Source organism: Arachis ipaensis, chromosome B04, assembly GCF_000816755.2.
Source record: "Arachis ipaensis cultivar K30076 chromosome B04, Araip1.1, whole genome shotgun sequence".
Classification (NCBI taxonomy): domain Eukaryota; kingdom Viridiplantae; phylum Streptophyta; class Magnoliopsida; order Fabales; family Fabaceae; genus Arachis; species Arachis ipaensis.
The window spans coordinates 9,878,990-9,881,054 of record NC_029788.2 but is presented as its reverse complement, the minus strand read 5'-3'; the positions used below and the strand labels follow the sequence as shown (position 1 = coordinate 9,881,054).

Sequence of the window (2,065 nt, the reverse complement as noted above, 5' to 3'; positions counted from 1 at the left end):
TGTGGCACCAAAACTCATAAAGGCATATATAGTAATTAAAGTAAAGAGAAAACATACTTGAACAAAGCAATCATGGAAGTGGAGCCTCATGAGACTACCAAGCATTCTTGGATCAGATTTTGAAACGTTTCTTATAACTTCTCTAACAATGGAATGAACATTGGCACAAGTGTTTTTGTAAAATGATGGATCTAACTGTGCATCTGAGGAAAATGGAAGTGCTCCAAGCATGAGCATAGTCATAGCCACGAAACAGAACAACCTTACATGAAAGGACCTCATTTTTAAAGTGTTCACAACAAAAGAATCGTACTTCTATGTCTGATTTGCTTCATATTTTTACCTGGCATAGAAGGCCCTATTTATAGAGAGAAACATGCATGTTTGTATATTATAGACCTATATGGGTCATAAATACAACTAATTTATTTCATCTGTGATTCAAATTTTCAATCACATGCAATGCAACTTTTGAGAAAGCCTGTGTGTGTGTAGTGTGTACTATCTGAACTTTGGTTTAATTGATTTGGTGTATGTACAGCGTGTTAGGTGTATAATGTATATACAGGGATTTTTTTTAAAAAAAAAATAGAAGTGATAAATTATGCAAATATCTTTTTATTATTAGCGTGTTTGGTTTAATATACTTTGATTTATTATGTCTACACACTTTTTTTGGAAAAAACGCAAATCTCTCTAGTTAAAACAGGGTTCGGAGAAGGGATACATCTAAGGGTGTGCATGGCCCGGTCCGGTCCCGAACATTTTAGGGGCTAATTTGGTGTGATTTCATCGGGTCTAGGGTCGGGTATGGGTCTCAAAAATAGACCCGGTCATTATTTCAGGTCGGATCCGGGCTATAGCTCGGGTCACCCGAAATCGGCCCGGTGGCCCGGTCATCATACATAATTAATATTTTGTGTTATTAGTGATAGATGATGGCTATTATTATGTGAAATTTAAGTGTTGTAAATCTTAATATTTTGTGTTATTAGTCATTATATATAAGACTATAAGTTAATGTTTTATGTTTAAAATGCATAAGACTTTAGACTAATGCATAATCTTGTATTATTTGTATTGATTTAAATATTTGGTGTTATTAGGCAATATTAGTATTGATTATGGTTATACTTTAATTTTAGAGAAGAGTTGCTTCTTATTATATTTTTCTAAGTGAATTTTACCATGTCAAATAATTATTGGAGTCTTGAAAATTTGGATATTTTTACATGTTAACTTACAAGAAGGTATCAAGGTAATATAATGTTAACGGCCCGATTTTCACCCGATTTTTACCCGGTATAATCGTGGCCCGAAAGTGTACAGGTTTCATCGGGTCTAGGGTCGGGTTCGGGTCTAACAAATAAGCCCGGTATATATTTCGGGTCGGATTTGGGTCACATCAAACCCGGTTTCACCTGACCCATGCACACCCCTAGATACATCCAGTGAATATAGGGTAAAATATCAAAGTTAGTCTCTTATATTTGAGTCTAATCGTGTTTTAGTCTCTAAAATTTAAAGTGTTCTATTTAAATTCAAAAAGTTTCATTTAATTTTGATGTAATTCTACTGTGTCAATATTAAATAATTAACGAAACTCAATTTTCAGATATGTAAATCTTATATAACCAAACTCTTCAGTTGCCGAGAAAAATTTCTTGCGGTAGAAGCGATGATGGTCTTGTCCTCATGGCCACCAGCAAACTTTTTTGCGAAAAACGTGTTTTCGAAGATGTTCTTCATGTGCTTGAACTAAGAACAGTGACTAATTGTGTGCCTCTTGATTTCCTGAAAAAGGACATTAAAGTTTGGTAGAACGGTGACGTTAATTATTTAATATTAACTTTACGGAAGAACTATATTAAAACTAAATAAAATGTTAATTATTAGGAAAGCTTGTTTGGTAATTACGACATAATAAATATAAGTTTTTGGTAAGAATTATGTTGGCAAAATATTTATCTAGGAGGTCTTGCTTTTCACCCAATTTTTCTAATAATGTTTCAAGCACTTGGCGAGCGATTTATAAGACAATAGAAAAGCTTCGTGATGGTTTTGA

General features: G+C 33.5%; 1 protein-coding gene across 1 annotated transcript in view; it reads right to left on the bottom strand.

Moving 5' to 3' along the window:
• Positions 1 to 504, bottom strand: part of LOC107638832 (peroxidase A2) — a gene marked incomplete in the record, with an annotated part of 2,351 nt that extends 1,847 nt beyond the window's left edge. The window contains 1 exon segment of the mRNA XM_016342228.2: positions 58 to 504. Coding sequence (XP_016197714.1) covers positions 58 to 282 — 225 coding nt within the window.